The 16,479-nt window shown below is 36.0% G+C and overlaps 1 protein-coding gene across 1 annotated transcript in view; it reads right to left on the bottom strand.

The window, feature by feature from the left end:
* LOC107679528 (Down syndrome cell adhesion molecule homolog) overlaps positions 1-16,479 on the bottom strand; it is a 90,360-nt gene that overhangs the window by 33,315 nt on the left and 40,566 nt on the right. Inside the window, exons 4-11 of the mRNA XM_016475107.1 lie at positions 11,453-11,599; positions 8,873-9,151; positions 8,503-8,778; positions 8,131-8,427; positions 5,765-6,040; positions 5,381-5,659; positions 5,168-5,287; positions 4,117-4,296 (exon numbers count right to left, since the gene is read on the bottom strand). Of these exons, the coding sequence (XP_016330593.1) occupies positions 4,117-4,296; positions 5,168-5,287; positions 5,381-5,659; positions 5,765-6,040; positions 8,131-8,427; positions 8,503-8,778; positions 8,873-9,151; positions 11,453-11,599 (1,854 nt within the window). The remainder of the gene's footprint in view (positions 1-4,116; positions 4,297-5,167; positions 5,288-5,380; positions 5,660-5,764; positions 6,041-8,130; positions 8,428-8,502; positions 8,779-8,872; positions 9,152-11,452; positions 11,600-16,479) is intronic.

The following is a 16,479-nucleotide window of genomic DNA, read 5'->3' as shown; positions in this document are numbered from 1 at the left end:
TCTATCTATCTATCTATCTATCTACCTACCTACCTACCTACCTACCTACCTACCTACCTACCTACCTATCTATCTATCTATCTATAAACAGATGTGATTTTTCAGATGTGTGTCCTTGACAGGTCTAGCTGACTGAGAAGCAGTGGGAGTCTGCGGTCTCTGGTTTCTATCCAGCCCGCAGGGATTCCTGGCTGCTTTCCTCACCCCCCTCCCCTCCCATGAGAGCCTGCATCTCCCTTTCACCTGGACATGTTACCATGCCAACCAGCCAGGCCTGCCTGCTCTCCCCCAGCTGTAAGAGGGTGCTGTCAATGGAGGACAAGAATAGAGCAAACATCCAGAATTGATTTTCAGAGGAGAGCAGTTACGAGCCTGCATGTTTGTATCATGGATCCGAGCTGAATATCTTTCTCTGGGAGGATGATGACGCTGGTAATCTTGTCCTTTTTCGGGATAAAAAAAAAATAGCGCGAGAGGAAAAGACGCAATGTGTTTGTTTAACGTCTATAAGGCTAGAGGGGTTGTCAAACTAATCAGTCTAATTAGGTCATGAGGGGTCAGAATTGACAGTTTGCTTTGCACAGCTCTCTGACATTTGACCCCAAACTATCAGTCCACACATAAATCTGGGAATCAGAGACACGTTTGCCGCATGTTGGGTGCAGATACAGGGATATGATGCAGTTTCCCCTGTACACAAAAAAAGTCTCTAAAGCAAAATAAAAATAAAAATAAAATAGGGCATCAATATTTTTATATTATTTAGAATTTTAAATATACAATACTTATCTTTGTTGATAATAATAAGAAATGTTTCTTGAGCACCAAATTGGCATATTAGAATCATATTTCTGAGCATATTTCTGAAGGATAACGTGCCTCTAATGCCAAACAATTCTGCTATATTTATTATAATAAATATTTATTAATAATAAATATATGAATATATTTTAATAAACAAATTTATATATAATAAATCGTATAAATTGTGACAGCATGTTGCAAGCTCACCAAAAATATTGTGTTTAACATTTGCTTAATTTCTTGGCTGTGTAATGCTACAAATGAAGCCGGAATGACTGGATGTGGAGTCAGAGTTTTCCTCCAGTGTAATGTTTCTCCTGTCTTAGTCTCATAGCGACTCCTGGCTCCCCGCAGGCTTTCTGAGGGCACCTATCATCCCCTATCTCATCAGCGCTCAGGGCCGTGTGTGGGGGATGTAGGCCAAGACCTTCTGCCTCGCTGGGCTGACGGGCAGATTACATGCATGTGTACAGCAGCTCCTGGCCCACGATGCACTGGGGTAAACAGTAAGCTGACTGGTTAAGTGGCTGTGTTCACCACAGCCTGATATCCTCCTTTACTGCATCATTGGGCTTTGCGAATGAGTCGCATCATGATGCTGAAAATGGAAAAACTTGTGGCCAATCAGAGCGTAAGAGGGGAGGGATCATGGTAAAACAGCCACTGACGTGATGCACCATTATGTCTTATTATATAGAGAGTTTCCTGGGATCATCATAGTTTTATCAGCAGGATTTCCTGAAAATTGCACTGCACGATTAAGCATCAACGTGTCAGTTTTTGTACATACATTCTAAGTAGCATACTACTGTATCATATTACTTTCAATACTTGTACAGTATATATTATGCATACTGTGCATAATATGCATAATATGTTTACAACAGATATTCAATCACATCATGTAATGCACTCAGCTCAGCCTTCCTATGGAAGCCCTTTTCCACCCTTTTTCTGCTGTTAAAAAATGTAAAGGTAATACAAAGTCATTTATTTCTCATAATTGCATATATAATATATGAAATAGTCTTTTTCAGATACCATAAAAATAGATAAAATTAAAATATAACAAAATAAAATGTATACACTGTATATACTGCACAGTAAGCAGTACACTATTTTCTTGTAAAACGTAGTCAAATAATCTAAGAAAAAACACTTTTATAGTGTATTCCAACAGAAAATGACATAACACAGTTAGGTAACATTCACATGCAAACCTTTCAAAATCAGCACTTAAATATAAACTTCTCATTAAGAAGTTAATTTCTTACTTCCAAAAAATAAACTCAACCCTGATGTTGTTTTTTTTCTTCTTCTAGTAATTAGGTTTGAGTACTGAGGAATGGATTTGAGGATTTTCTCTGTTTTGTTCCAGATGGGTAGAATTCTCTCCTTCTGTTTTGTGGCCATGGGGACACGACCTGAACTCTCAGCGCTGATCACGGCTGATCTTAATGAGGAGCTTGTTTGCGGTAAACTGGAGACATCACAGTGGACTCTGAAACAAACCTCTCAGGGAGACTCGAGTTACAACAGCGAGCCATAACAACAGAGCCATGTCTCCGGGAGCAGAGCTCTCCGCACAAACACGACACAGTATTTCACCTGTCAGCCTGATCGATCTCTTGGAGAGCAGAGCTCTGTGTGTGTGTTGTTACACGACATGAGAAAGAGAGCGGCAGAGAGAATAGAGACAGAGCGAGGGAGGGAGGGAAAGAGGATGAAGAAGAGGTTGTATTAGGCAGAGAGAGCGGCTCTGCAGGGAAGCTCCTGCTGCATGCTGATAAGAGCAGGGTGTGAAAATAAGCCTCTCTAACATCACACTCTGATCAAATGAGAACGCAGCCGCCACCACATGCATAGGCAGACAGGGAATAGATGGATAACCCGACATTAAAACAGTTCATTTAGCTGCTGTGTCGCACGCTGTAGAAAACACTTTTAAATCAAATGGATTTCAGCATTTATTTGAGTCACACAATAAGGTATAAAGAGTTTACTACATTTTAAATAAACATCCTTGATTAAGTCAACAGGAAATCAAAATCGACCCAGTTTACCTGGAATGCACGTTCCAGGTTTTATTATAATAAATCTTATTAAATATAATAGAAATCTTATTCATAAATATTTATATGTATGTATATTTATATGTTTTACATTTCATAAATATAATTTGTTTTTAGTTTTATATTATAAACAAACACACACACTACTGTGTAAAAGTTTGGGACCAATAAGATTTTTTTTTTTTTAAATAAATTAATACTGTATAATAACACAGAAGTAAAGAAATTTCAGCTTTGCCCTCACAGGATAAACTACATTTTAAAATAAAAAAAATAAAGTAGTAAATAAAAAATTATAAAATATTTTTAAATTGCACTATTTTATAATATTTTTGTTTTTATAAATGCAGCACTGAAAAGAGACTTTTCAAAACAAAAAAATCTTTCCAACCTCAAACTATTGGACAACAGTCTAAATATAAATATAAAATTATTTGTTAAAAGTATTCTCTGAATGCATCATATTATGGCTGTAAAATGGGTTGTGGAGAAGTTTCATGCTGACTTTAAAAGAAATAGTACTGTTCCCATTCTATCATCTACTTTGGATCGCTTGTAATTGAATACCTCTTGCACAAGCACTATGAAGAAGAATTTCATGAAATTATAGTCTGAGGTAATCTCTATTACTCTCTCTCTCTCTCCCCTATGTGTTTACTGTATGTGTGTGGTAACAGAGTGTAACAGAGTGGGTGGAAACAGAAAAAGTGAGACATGCACACACACACACACACATTAAGAGCACTGAAAGCACATGCTTTTCCACATGTCAGCTCCTACTGGAGTTCACAGTGTAATGAGAGGGAAAAAGGTTTTTGGCTACTCGTGGATAAACACCCACATGTGTCTGAGGCAGACAAAGAGACTTCACTGCAGAAACCCTCTCACCTTACACAATCCACTCTCATTTAGTCTTACTATTGACAATAATGTTGCAAAAAATATTTCCAAGCCTGCACAAAACAAAAGCTGTCACCTAAACACACATTTGATTGGTTTTGCGAGTGGCCCAGTGGACCGAGAGTGGCAGTAACCAGAAGGTTGGCACGCTCTGTGAATTCTCTGTGAACTGTGTCCTTAAGTAACGCAAAAAACCCAAACAAAAGTGTCTCACTAATCATTTACCTCTTAACAAACACCTAAATATTCATGTATGATTTAGGGGTTGGAATTTTAGTAGAACTGCAAAGTGAACCGTCAAACCAATCATCTAACATCTCAGTAAAATAGTGTTTCTTACTTTTCACGTTGAGGTACATGGACTTGCTGACATCGGCTCCCACGTCATTGCTGACCTTGCACAGGTAATAACCTGCGTCCTCCTCAAGAACGTGCTTAATCAGCAGTGAGCCGTTCCCGAGCAGCTGGACCCTGAAGCCCGAGTTTAGCGCGATGGGTTGAAACTGGGGCACCCCAGCACCTGGCACAGTTAAAGTCCTCTAGTTAAAGTGCTAAAAAACTTCAGTGACATCATACTTTTCGTTTCTTTTCACCACTGGAAAATTGTTTTAAAATATAAAAGTTTGTTCTTACAAAAATAAAAAGCTACAGTATAATTAGACTTCCAGTGAAAATATCTAAATATCCATGAAAACCAAAACTGCAGAGAATGTATCTAGAATGATTTTTTTCTATACATTTTTATTACTATAGAAGTTTTTTTTTTCCCTCACTGGCAAATTGCTTAAAAAAATGGGTGAAGTTCATGATTAAAACAGATAAAGCTATCATTTAGTAAAAAAAAAAAGAAAAAAAAAAATTAATGTCAGAGAACAAATTTAGAATTATTATTATTACTACTATTACAAATTAACTGATTTTTTTCCCCCACTGGCAAATTATTTTAGAATAAAATTAAAAATGTGAAGTTATGTTTAAGTTTGTTCTTAAAAATGATAAGGCTATCATTTTGTCTTGATTCTTACTAAAAATATCTAAATATTCATTTAATATTCATTCAATTTCAGAGAATAAATGTAGAATTATTTTCACTATATTTTTATTAGTAGTAGTACTTCTAGCATTAGTAATATTTTATTTTTTCGCCACTGGCAAATTATAAAAAATTAAAATAAAAATAAAAAATTAAATTAAAAAAGATTTGAAAACTAAACTTAATTCAAAGTATATTATCTGAAAGCTAAGTGTATTAAATTTATTTAGTTATGCATTGTTATCTTACACAATTGTGTAAAAGTAAATATATGTTGTTTTAGGAATGTTATTTAAAAGACAATACACCAATTAAGACTTTTGCATGCAACGTTATAGTTGTCAGTGAAGCCACGTACCTTTGGAATACTTCCACTCAATAGTTGGCCGCGGCTCTCCATCTGCAGAGCAGTTCAAGATGACAGATTTACCGTAGATTCCATCCTGGTCTTGAGGCTGCACTTTGAACCTTGGTGGAACTACAAAAAATCCACAGGTTCACATACAAGTTCTGTCTTTATGAACGTTTCTTCGTTGTACTCCCAAAAAGGATGCTAAACATGTAGTCTTACCTCTAACAATGAGCTGACTCTGGTATTTGACAACGGCAGCATCGTTTTGGGCAATGCAGGTGTAAGTGCCGTTGTGCATTCGCTGGAGGTTGGAGATCCGCAAGGAGCTGGTGAAGTCGATGTTGTCGATGGTCACCCCCTGGCTGGCGTTAATGGGCTTTCCATCCTTCTCCCAGGTGATAGAGATGGGAAGGTCACCTGAGCGCACAACGCAGGGCACGAAGACGCGATGGCCGATGGAATAACGTGGAAATTCGAACGGCTGGATGAAGGGAGGCACTGACGACAACCAGAGAACATTGTTAAATACTGCTATACCAAATGAACAAGCTATTCTAATGACATCGTTTAACTCATTTTACTTCAGATATTAAGTATGGCTACCTTTCACAGTGACGTGGACGCTCTGGTTCTTGAAGAGCTGAGGCTGAACCAGCACACGGCAGCTGTACTCTCCTTCGTCCAGTTCTTTCTGCACGTTCAGCAGCTTCAGCGTACCGTTGTTCTCAAACGCCCGTTGACGATCATTAAAAGGGAGAAGGTTGGAGTTCTTGTACCATTTGATGGAGTAATATGGGTAGCCAATCACATGACAGTGAATGTACATGTCCCGCCCAGCTATAGCTGTGAGGTTTTTCATTGGTCGTATGTCAGCAGGACCTTTAGGGTACAAAAAAAAAAAGAAACACTTCTCTTTAAAAGAATATTGACTTTTACATTGTGATGAAAGTCCAATTTGCAGTAAATGTAGCAAAAAATTAATAAAGAAAATGTGGATTTATGGTTTATGGATGAGGGCCTTTCTAAGATCAAAGAAACAGACAAGACAAAGTAAAAGATTAGGATGGTAATTTTGATACTGCTTAATAACTTGTTTCTCACACATGTCATCTCTTTATGCACCCTTGTGTCATAATGAATGTGCAATTTAAATCTTATATTTTTTTAAATAAATTGTACTTGCAGATAATATGAAATGAATGAAATAAAAGGCCACTTAAGTGTCTTAAATTTCTTAAAACACATGAGTACATTATTAAAAACTACACTTTGTAAAAATGTCAAATGAAACATTTTACTTTAAAGTACATTTTAAATAATTCTTTTAATAATCTTTTGTCATGTTTTAAAGAAGTATACTAATTTTTTAAGTGTTGACTAACATAAAAACCACATTATTGTAAACTTACTTGATTATATTTGATATTAAATTTAAGGTTAATATAATGTAAATGTACTAAATTACATATAAAGATATATTTAAGTTAAGCTCAGCTAATATAAATTGAAACTATAATTTTCATTTAATTGTAAATAACATGCAATTAAGTGTCCAAAAACATTACATTCAGAGTATATTCTTTTAAAATATAATATTTCCATAAGTACTCTTACGCTAAAGTCTACTTCTTCAGAGGATATTGTTAAAAATATGCTAAATTCTGTGTGTGGTTTGCAAACTGTGATGTAATATCACAATTCAAAGCTAGAAAAGTAAAATGTGAGTTGTGTTTGTCAGTGCAAAAGTTCTCATTGTGATGCTAGAGTGCTGTGTGTGGTTGACAGGGTGTTGCAGAATTACTAAATCATAAATACAACATTATTTGATCTAACAAAATGGACAGAAAAAGAGTGTAAAATATAGATTAATGATGAAGAAGGACACACAAAAAAGTAAAACGAGCACAAGCACACTCTACATACACTTTCACACAAGAAACAGTTGGGGTTAAAAGAAAAGCCATTAAAATAAGTTTTAAGAACTACAGCCCTGAAATCTTAAAAATAAAGGTTCCAAAAGAGAGTTTTTGTAGCGATGCCATAGAAAAAACATTTTTGGGTTCCTCAAAGAACTTTTAAACGAATGTGCTTTAAAAAAGTTCTTATGGGTACGTTTACATGACAACGATGCACTAAAAACAGAAAACTTTTTCTTTTGCATTTTTGAAAAGTTTTACATACAGACATCAATGTTCAATTCAATTCAATTCAATTCAAGTTTATTTGTATAGCGCTTTTTACGATACAAATCGTTGCAAAGCAACTTTACAGAAAATTAAGTTTTTACAATATTTAGTAGAAATATTGGACTGTTTTGACAACAGGGACTGGTCTATCTATCTATCTATCTATCTATCTATCTATCCATCTGTCCAACCATTCATTCGTCCATCCTTCCGTCCATCTACAGTATCCATCCATCCATCCATCCATCTATCTATTTAGTAGAAATATTGGACTGTTTTGACAACAGGGACTGGTAATGGTATAATTTTCAAAAGCTTGCCCTTTGAAACCTGTTTTCAAAAGTTTGTGTTTTCAGGCCCCCAAAATGCAACTGTTGTGTAAATAAACAGCCAAAGCACATAAACGTTTTACATTTTCAACTGTGTTGTGTAAACGACCCCCTTAGAATAAAGAATATTTGAATAATCTGAAGAACCTTTTTCCACTATAAAGAACCTTCTATAAAGAGTTCCACTGATGTTAAAGTTTTGTCATGGAACCATTGATGTTAATAAACAACCTTTATTTTTAAGAGTGTGGTTGGAAACCCACAGAAGAAAACAAATACACACCGAGCCATATGAAAGAGTGAACGTGACCAAAAAAAGCAAGAAAAGAACAGAAAGCTCAACAGAAATAAAAATAACAGCAGATGTTAGTCAGGCCCTCGTCTCACGTATAAACTTGAGATGAGCAGAATGAAATATATGTGTGTGTTTTTGAGGAGTCGATCTGACAAGCACCTCTTACGTTTATTCGAGCCTGGTAGGAGACCGTCCCCGCCGAGTTGTTGCAGGTGCAGCGATAGACCCCGCTGTCCCGGACCTGGGAGTGGGAGACGTTCAGGTAGCTGACCACGTTCCCCTCCGCTGTTATGCTGTAACCGATGCGGCGCCGACTGTCCTTCATGACAACGTCATCGTCCAGCGTCCAGGTGACGGCAGGCTGTGGAGTTCCCTTGACGTGACACGTCAGAGAGACAAACTCATTCGGACCGACAACTTTCTCGCTGAAGGCGGACACGATCTTAGGGGTTCCATCTGTGGACAGAGATGTTTTTGTTAAGTTCAAGAAATCAAAAGGTACCAAAATGAAAAGGCCGGGATGGTGCTGACCTTCTAAAATGACTTGCACAAAATCCTGAGCTGACATTTTGGCCTTCCTGGCGAAGCACTGGTACACTCCTCCATCGCTCTTCGCCATCCCATCCATCACAAGGTTCTCCTTATTGATCCCGTTCATCCGCACGTTGGCGCCAGCGCTGATCTTGTCGCCGTTGCGGTACCACGAGAGCTCATACTCATCCGAGCCAGTAATGCTGCAGGTTAGCGACACTTGGCTACCCACACTGCCCTTCACCTTTCGAGGACTGACCACCACTTTAAGAGGTTCTGGAACAACACAGTGACATTATTTATGTTAACTTTATCAATAAGATATTTAAAAATCAATAAAAAAATAAGGCAGGGGAAACCTGATATATACCTTTTACCGTAAGACGACCTATGACCTCTGCGTTTCCATAGCTGTTCCACACTTCACACACGTAGCTGCCGGTGTCACTGGACTGGGCTCTCTCGATCAGCAGGCCCGTTACGCTCTGACGGAAACGGGAGTCTGATTCTAGCGGTCTGTTGTTTTTCAGCCAGCGGTATTTTGGTGCCGGGTGTCCGGAGGCCTTGCACGGGAGCTCAACTCTGTGGGATGCCATGACCTCCCGCTTCTCGAACCCATCGAGGATCGCAGGTGCCGAGTTTGTAGGATCTATTAACAAAAAAAATATTTTTAATTTAATTTAATCTATCCTTCCATTCATCCATCCATTCATCGGTTCATCTATTTATCCATCCATCTATCTATTCATCTGTCTGTCTATCTATCTATCTATCTATCTATTATCTATCTATCTATCTATCCGTTCATCCATCCATCTATCTATCTATCTATCTATCTATCTATCTATCTATCTATCCGTTCATCCATCCATCTATCTATCTATCTATCTATCTATCTATCTATCTATCTATCCGTTCATCCATCCATCTATCTATCTATCTATCTATCTATCTATCTATCTATCTATCCGTTCATCCATCCATCTATCTATCTATCTATCTATCTATCTATCTATCTATCTATCCGTTCATCCATCCATCTATCTATCTATCTATCTATCTATCTATCTATCTATCTATCCGTTCATCCATCCATCTATCTATCTATCTATCTATCTATCTATCTATCTATCTATCCGTTCATCCATCCATCTATCTATCTATCTATCTATCTATCTATCTATCTATCTATCCGTTCATCCATCCATCTATCTATCTATCTATCTATCTATCTATCTATCTATCTATCCGTTCATCCATCCATCTATCTATCTATCTATCTATCTATCTATCTATCTATCTATCCGTTCATCCATCCATCTATCTATCTATCTATCTATCTATCTATCTATCTATCTATCCGTTCATCCATCCATCTATCTATCTATCTATCTATCTATCTATCTATCTATCTATCCGTTCATCCATCCATCTATCTATCTATCTATCTATCTATCTATCTATCTATCTATCCGTTCATCCATCCATCTATCTATCTATCTATCTATCTATCTATCTATCTATCTATCCGTTCATCCATCCATCTATCTATCTATCTATCTATCTATCTATCTATCTATCTATCCGTTCATCCATCCATCTATCTATCTATCTATCTATCTATCTATCTATCTATCTATCCGTTCATCCATCCATCAGTTCATCTATTTATCCATCCATCCATCCAACCATCTATCTATCCATCTGTCCAACCATCCATTTGTCCATCTTTCCGTCTATCTATCTATCTATCTATCTATCTATCTATCTATCTATCTATCTATCTATCTATCTATCTATCTATCTATCTATCTATCTATCTATCTATCTATCTATCTATCTATCTATCTATCTATCTATCTATCTATCTATCTATCTATCTATCTATCTATCTATCTATCTATCTATCTATCTATCTATCTATCTATCTATCTATCTATCTATCTATCTATCTATCTATCTATCTATCTATCTATCTATCTATCCGTCCATCCATCCATCCAACCATCTATCTATCCATCTGTCCAACCATCCATTTGTCCATCTTTCCGTCTATCTATCTATCTATCTATCTATCTATCTATCTATCAGTTCATCTATTTATCCATCCATCCATCCATCCATCCATCCATCCATCTATTCATCTATTCATCTATTTATCCATCCAACCATCTATCTATTCATCTGTCCAACCATTCATTCGTCCATCCGTCCATCCATCTATCTATCTATCTATCTATCTATCTGCCTGTCTGAATGGAGAATTGTCAGGCTTACATTCCCACAACATCAGTTACAATCTCACAAAATATCTGTCAAAATCTGGTGAAAATTGTAAATCACAAACTTAGCATCTTTAGCTATAGCTCAACCAGAAGAGCATGACTGTAAGTTTGATCTTTCCCAAGATGGTCTGTAAATCACTTTGGATTAAAGTTTTTCGTTACACTTTATTTCGATAGTCCACTTTAGACATTCTATTAACTATAAGTAACTTTGTAACTACATGTCAACTACATGTCAACTAATTCTCATTAATTTGCAACTACATGTCTACTAACTCTCAGAGTAGACTGTTAGGGTAGGTTTAGGGTTAGTAGAATAAGTTGACAAAGAAAGTGTTAGAAGATATTAAGCAGACAGTCTACTAATACTCTACTAACTGCTAGTTGACATGTAGTTGCAAAGTTACTTACTGTTAATAGAATGTCTAAAGTGGACTATCGAAATAAAGTGTTACCAAGGTTTTAGAAAATTTTAGACTCATTTTAAACATTATAAGTTATATTACATATATCTAATTTTTGTAAAGTCTCCTTATAATTTCTTTGTTTGCGGTAGCTTCTCTGGTAGCTAGTCTAGCTCTGGCTTTAACACTGAAACTTTAGAGCAACAGGAATGATGAATTTCTCAGCTGACTGACTAATAACATATCATTAAACACTTTTACCTGGCACAAATAGCCGTGCGCTGTTGCTCTGTCTGGTCTCAGATGTGTAGCGATGTCTCGTCATGCAGCGGTAATTGAATAATTCGTCCTCCTTCTGCACATCCAAGATGTACAGGGCCCCCGTGGACGTTATGAGAAATCGAGCCCCTAAAAACACAAAACAAGATTTTATTAGGGTGAGGTAAACATCTTTGCAAACTTTAATTAATTGGTGAGCGTTAAACACAGTTAATCAGTAGCATCCGTATGTCATAATGAGACATTATCATGGTTAACAGAATCTTGTTTTTCCCATCAGCCTCAGTAGGAACTCGCTGATTTAGCGCAGCTATTCCTGCCGGTCACGTGCAGTTTTGCTAATGGTTTGATAACACAGAATATGCAGGTCGTAAAACTTTATGAGGAATAACGTCTGCCAGGCCCGCCACACACTCTGCCATGCCTCTCAGAGGAGACGTCTGTGTCAGATTTGATTGAGAATGCCATTTGCTCTCCTTTCGACGCAATGACTAAAACAGAGGGGTGGAATTTGTCTCACTTCCTGTAACAAGAACATATAGCACAGGCCTCAAATAAGAAGTTACTACCACTACATCATTTAAATTTTGACTGAATTTTGTTGATTAACATGAATATCTGAGCCTATTGAAGAACTACTGCAGCATGAAAAATTTATATATTTTTTTAAGTTTATGCAAGTAAAATTAATTTATTTAGATTTTAATATAAAACTTATATTAATGTTGTTTTGTTAGAAATAAATATGTAGGCTTCATAAATTTGGATTGTTTTTGAGGAATGTTTTTGTTTTTTTAATTAAATTCCATTCATTCCAATGGGGTTAATACTGGTATTTCTCACATTATAGGTTCTTATAAATTTCATACAATTACATTATATACTCTAATGAATTTCTTAAGAATAAATGTCATACATTTTAATATACTTCCTCATTCACGTTCACTGTACAGAAAAGCAAGACCAGGAACACGCTGTACTGTAGAAATACTGGCTTGGAACAACATGAAAGTGCGTAAATGATCATTTTCATTTTTGGGTGAACTGTTTCTGTACACAAGCCTTAAAGACCAGCTACAAGGATGATGCTTCCCTCTAAATTACAAATATTCAAATGCCCCTATGAGCTGCTCCTGATGCTCTTGTCCTCCTGTGGGCTTTGTCTGGGCTATTTTCCAACAGAAGCTGCACATAGCCTCTCTATGTGTGTATTTATGTGTATGCGAGTCTGTTACTTGTCTCTGCGTTAAATCAAGTACCATAAATAAACAGTTTAGCAATGAATAAAAGAAGCTACAGTGAGCCAAAAGGCGAGATGCAGCTATTGTGAGTTCTGACCCAGTTAGAGATGACACACCGCAGATCTGAGGTCCTGCAGGCATTGCCAGTCGTGGACTTAATGTGGAGTGTGATGAGTTACAACTTACACAGCGAGTGGGTGGAGAGAGACACACACACACACACACACACACATAAATATATATATATATATATATATATATATATATATATTTATGTGTGTGTGTGTGTGTGTGTATAATAGTATTACAAGAAATATCCTACTTAATTAAAATTTATTCAAATACTAACAAAAAACATCTGTTTACATAATCTTTAAATTGAACTGTATAATTTAAAAATTATAATATATTTTATAATTATAAAAATGATATAAACGTTAAAATTATTCATATTGTACAAACACACTCTCTCTCAATATGTATTATTACATATAAGATTAGTTATTTGCTAATTATTTTAAACACACATTCAACACACATACATTCAATTATTTTTATACATTATATATTATAAATTAAACATAATTCATACTTTATAAAATTCAGAAATTATAATTACAAATTTGTATGCATTATAAAAAATTATACATTTTTATTATGATTATATGTATAATATTATTTTGAGACTAAGAAACTGCACGTAAATAATAAGAAACCCCATCACATCACAATCTTCTGCAATCGTTGTCTCATTTTTTCCTATCCTTTCAGCCCGAATCCAGCAAGACACATCACATTTCAGAGATATGCGAAGTACTTGTTAGTACACGGATAGTTCCTTTGCATGCGAGCAGTGCTGGTAGAAGACAGCTTGTCTTCAGTGACAAAAGGAAAATAACTGTGTGTATGTGTGCCGACTACAGCAGACACACACACACACACACACACACACACACACAAACACATGTGTCTCTGTCAGAGCCCGGCTCTGCAGCTATCTGCCCTTTAGTCAAACATACACTTCAGCAGGAGCAAATTACATTTCTACTAACAGTCACACTTTATGTGCTGCTGTATTTGTCTTGAGAATGAGAAGACGTTTCAGGTTATTTAGAATGAGATTATTAACTCAGTAGCACTGCTATCCTGTGCCGTTTTGTATTTGAGATGGTGCAACGAAAGGCCAAGCGTCGAGGACGAATATACTTACAGAAGAGCCAATAGGGAGCCGTGTGCCCCAGTTTCTTAATCTGATAGCTGGAGCTCTTGAGGTGCTTTAACTGTGTCGAAATGACAGGTTACTGGTTTCCTTTCTCTTCCTGTAATGCCGATTTCTCAGTTTCTCCCTCTAGCAATCTCACATGTTTCACCTCTCCTTTAAATACAGTAGCAAACCCAGGCCACACAATGCTCCTCATTGACCTCTAATGCATATCCCACAATACAGTTTTAACCCTTTTCTTTAGTCTCACAAGCCAAAGGAATTTAGAGAGGGTTTCAATCTCACTTCATTTACTTTGAAACAGACAAATTAACCCCTTTAATCCAATACATTGGCAAATATGGCGGCTGTCATATGTATTAATGAGCTTGTGGTTCTGCCATAAACATATCTGAAACCAATTTTGCAGTTTCCATAAAAGGTTAGAAAAGCTGAAAGTATGTCATCAAAAGAGCAAGGGAATTTCTGCTTTCCATTGTAGAGTTAAGTATCATATTTGAGATCACACACGTGTCACCTTCCAAATGACACATGAAAACATTGAACACAATTAACATGAATCTGTTCCCTTGGCTCTGACGATATCCTGTAAGGTATTTGAGCCGTTAATTGATTTGTATGTGTGTGTGTTCACTGCACAATAGCGTGAGATCAATAGTAACGATCCATATCGCCTCTGACAGTGGCCTGTCTGCATTGTGAACTGAAGAGCCTTCAGTGAGTATTTGATAACGCTGAGAAGTCTGATTCAATGTAGTCAATAAAACTGTTCAAAAGGCGATTCACAGATTCTTTTGAGTCATCACATAAAAGCATTTGTGGTCAAATAAATATTTAGTTAGTAGTGCCTGATAAGGAGCTTAGACTGTTGATTATACAAATCAGTTCAAAAGAATTATTCATTTGTGAAACAGACATGTGTGTAATAAATCACTGGATGATTTTTGTTTACAATTTCACTACTGCTCAAAAGCTTGGAGTCAGTAAGATTTTTTAAATGTTTTTGAAATTAGTCATTTATGCTCATCAAAAGTGCATTTACAGTGTTTGGTCAAAATACAGTGAACACTGTAATATTGTGAAATATTATTACAATTTAGAATAGTTGTTTTATACTTGAATATATTTTAAAATGTAATTATTTTTGTAATGGCAAAGCTGAATTTTTAATGTCACATGATCCATCAGAAATCATTCTAATATGCTGCTATTTCTTCTTATTAATAATGTTGAAAACAGTTGTGGTACATAATATTTTTGTGGAAACCATGATATGTTTTTGTTTCAGGTTTCTGTGATGAATAGAAAGTTCAAAAGAGCAGTATTAATTTGAAATAGAAATCTTTTGTAACATTATAAATGTCTTTACTGTCACTTTTGATTAATTTAATGCATCCTTGCAGAATAAAAGTATTAATTTCTTCAAAATTCTTACATTGATTCCAAACTTTTGAACGCTAGTCTATATCATATAGATAATCTAAACATGCATAAGCCTGTCAGATGTACAATCTGTTTTTAGCGCAAACATTTAATGAGCACTTGCAAAGTCCCAAACATCATCTTACAAGTCTTTTTTTGAACTGATGCCCATCACAATCTTGACTAAACCTAAACTTTTAGGATGACCTTTCAGTCCAGGTGATTTATAACTCTAAACAACAACAAAACTAAGCTAAATAAACATTTAAAGCTACATAGGTTAGGAGGTTTGATTAATTCACTTGGTCTAAGCAACAGCAGTAGCACAAAAGCAAAATACAAGTCCTCTTTTGAGACCACATTATACTAAATAAAGCGGGGGAGAGTTTCCTGGAAAAAAAAAAAACAGCGAAAGACCCAGGCGTTTAATAAAGCCTAATCATGCAAATAAGTGAGCTTCAGTTTGATCAGTGTCTTTTATCAGAGAGAGATGGAATGCAATTAACACAGTTGTAAAAAGCATCATTTGTCAGAGAGTGAGATGTTGACAGAAGCTGCTGTTGTCAGGGTAACGCACTCCATCCTGTTACCGCACACACACACACACACACACACACACACTCCTGTCTGTTCTCTACATCTGAAGAGGACTGATCTTCAATCCAGCTGTTCATACAATCATTCAAAGTGTCTGTAATATGTTACAGTACAGCACCGGTTTAAATCAACAGATCTACTGTAAACTCAATCTTAGTGATTGCTGCATATCAGTGCAACATTATTATTCAGGACAAATTAATAAAGAAATGTTCTGACAATTTGTAAATATTTTTAAAGAAAATGTGAGTGGTGCTTTGCCATCCAAAATTCACAACTGTGAATATATACATACATACAGTATATACAGCTGTTTACTTTACAGCTTGTAAGTTAGTGGTTCATACAGCTCGTACGTTCATAATGGAGTGGTTCATAGAGTTTTATTTTAAACTTGGACTCAAGTTCAAATACAGTCAGCTTTGCTTATAGTTTAAGGCACGGTTTTGGGATATTCTAAAACACTTAATGTGGTTTAAGTGTTAAGTGGGGGAAGTCGTGGCCTAATGGTTAGAAAGTCGGACTCG

This window comes from Sinocyclocheilus anshuiensis, unplaced genomic scaffold, assembly GCF_001515605.1.
Source record: "Sinocyclocheilus anshuiensis isolate Anshui unplaced genomic scaffold, SAMN03320099.WGS_v1.1 scaffold2218, whole genome shotgun sequence".
NCBI classification, from domain to species: Eukaryota; Metazoa; Chordata; class Actinopteri; order Cypriniformes; family Cyprinidae; genus Sinocyclocheilus; species Sinocyclocheilus anshuiensis.
This window is presented reverse-complemented; position numbering and strand designations above follow the sequence as displayed.